At 54.6% G+C, this 2,353-nt stretch overlaps 1 protein-coding gene across 1 annotated transcript; it reads left to right on the forward strand.

Annotated features, from left to right (window-relative positions):
• Positions 1–1,266: 1,266 nt before the first annotated feature.
• LOC137817503 (uncharacterized) lies at positions 1,267–1,849 on the forward strand (the record flags this gene model as incomplete). The annotated part of the gene is made up of 1 exon (XM_068620782.1): positions 1,267–1,849. A coding segment is annotated over exon 1 (583 nt), but the record flags the coding sequence as incomplete, so codon positions are not given.
• Positions 1,850–2,353: the final 504 nt, after the last annotated feature.

Genomic DNA, 2,353 nt, shown 5'->3' on the forward strand with positions numbered 1-2,353 from the left:
CTGCAATCGCGATTCCCTCCTTGCTACGCTCGTCTACTGCCTCCGTTCTAATAACAAAGGTACGATCTCGAGTATTCACGACTCTTCCCTTTCGTCGCATTATAGGATTCATTGAACTGCCTGGGACTGTTGCTATTCTCGTTATTACTGCATTTCTCCGCTTCTTCTTCCTCCTCTGATTTCTCTCGCGTGGGTGACGCTTCCTGGGGTCCTTTCCCCTTCTTGCCATGGCTAAACTTGCTAAACCCTTTTTCTTCTCTTCTTTCTCCAGCTATCTATTTTCACCATGACGCGCGCGAACGTGGAGCCTGATTCTTCTCCCACGACCCCCTAGTCCAACTACAAAGCCTTCTACCCCTGGGCCCCCGACGAGCTCCTGAGTGAATGCACCAGCCGGACTTCCTTCCAGGACCTGAAGGCTCACCGGGGGGATCCCCATTTGTACAACTTTAACGCCTTCTGCCGCACCCACGACGCCCACATATCCGTCTGTCCCGGCAGGCCTGGGGAACCTGTTTGTTTGAACGACAGACCTAGAAAGGGGAAACCCTTCTTCTTCATGTACCAGACCGTGTTCAAGCGCGTTGGAGTGCGTCTCCCATTCACTCCCTTCGAACGGGAGCTTCTCACTGAGATCAACACTGCCCCCGCCCAGCTTCATCCCAACAGTTGGGCATTCGTGCGGGGCTTTCAAATTCTTTGTGGATACCTGGGCATTCCCCCTTCTGTAGATATCTTCCTGCATTTCTTTGAGGTGAAGAAACAGGGGAAAAGCTTCTGGGTAAGCTTTTCCGGGATCGTAGGTAGGATCCTCCTATCCCTCTTCCAGAATTCTTACAAGAATTGGAAAGGGAAATTCTTCAGGGTGTGCAGCGCCAAGCACGATCCCACAACTTTGGATGGCTTCCCCCTTTACTGGACGGAACGCCCTAAATTGCTCAGGGCCAAGACCCTGGAAGAGCTATCTCCCGCCGATAGGGAGGTAAGCAAAGCCTTGGCTGGGTTGGGGATCGTTTTTGATACCTTGAAGCTGGTCGCTAGCGAGTACAATGCTCACGCCCTGACCACCTACTTCGGTAAGGGGCTCTCCCCTCATCCTTTTGTTGTGAACAGCTTGCTATCGAACATTGGTTCCCCTGGACTCTTATACTCATTTTATAGTGTGCTATGTTGCTTGCATTTCACGCCTCCATGGGTGTTGTAATTTTGCATAGTTACTTTGGTCTTAATTCTTGCTGTTTGGTCTATCTTGATGTAGGATCGGTGATGGGCGCTTCTAAGAGAATGATGCTGGTGAAGGCAATGAAGGAGGCACGCGCCGCCAAGGCGGGCGCCTCCTCCACCCCTGTCGCCGATCCTGTTCCCCCACCGACCCTGTCACCGCCACCTCCCATCACTGCTGAAGCTCCCTCTAACCCATCTCCGTCATCTCCACCGGGCCCTGAAGCGCTTCCAACTCCCAACTCTCCTTCGCCTATCGCCGCCGTTCCCCTAGCTGCAGCCTCGTCACCGGTTCCAACCCCTCTTGACAAAGGGAAAAGGGTTTTGGAGATTCTATCAGATGATGAGGACTCGAAAGGCGTGGCACCCTTCAGAAGAAGAAAATCCGCGCGGGTTCCTCTTCTGGTGGAGACGCCGCCGCAGGGAGGGAACCCCTTCATGGATAACCCTCCAAGTGCAACCTCACTCCCTCCCATGACTCTTCAAGAGGAAAGGGGCGAAGGCGCCGAATCTGCCCCGCCTCCACCGCCGCCTCCACCGCCGCCAGAAACCATTGCTTCCCCCGCTCCCGACGCTGCCGCCCCCGATTTCATCGCCATCCCTCCTCCAATCATGCATCTGATGAGGGGTTTCAGTGGCGGGACTATGCCAGAGGGTACCGACAGGAGGGAAGGCATGCCTTTCTACTTGGGGGCCTTCTTGGCGGTGGCTCTTGAATGGCGCGCCCAGGCCAGAAACGCGGTCCTGCAAGCCCAAACTCTCCAGGCCTTGGAAACAAAGGCAACTACCCTGGAAGAGGAAATGAGGACCCTGGGGCGCCAGAACGAAGCTTATCAAACTTCTCTGAAACAAATGAAAGAGTCCAAGGCCGAAACTGAGAGGCAACTGGCCGAGGCATTGGAGCTCCAGGCTGGTCTTTATACTCGTGAAGTCGCCCTCCAGGTCCAGGAGGCTCTAGAGAAGCAGGTGGCGTCTGGGATGCCGCTGTTGAGGAGCTGGAGAAGGAGAAAAAGTCCCTTATCCAGGAGATGGCGGGTACTTTCGAAGAGGGGTTCCAAGAGGCACTAACCCAGACGTCCTGTGAGAACCCTGGCATCAATATTTCAAACTGCGACCCCATGCACCATGTCGT

This window comes from Phaseolus vulgaris, unplaced genomic scaffold (assembly GCF_000499845.2).
Source record: "Phaseolus vulgaris cultivar G19833 unplaced genomic scaffold, P. vulgaris v2.0 scaffold_94, whole genome shotgun sequence".
NCBI lineage: Eukaryota > Viridiplantae > Streptophyta > Magnoliopsida > Fabales > Fabaceae > Phaseolus > Phaseolus vulgaris.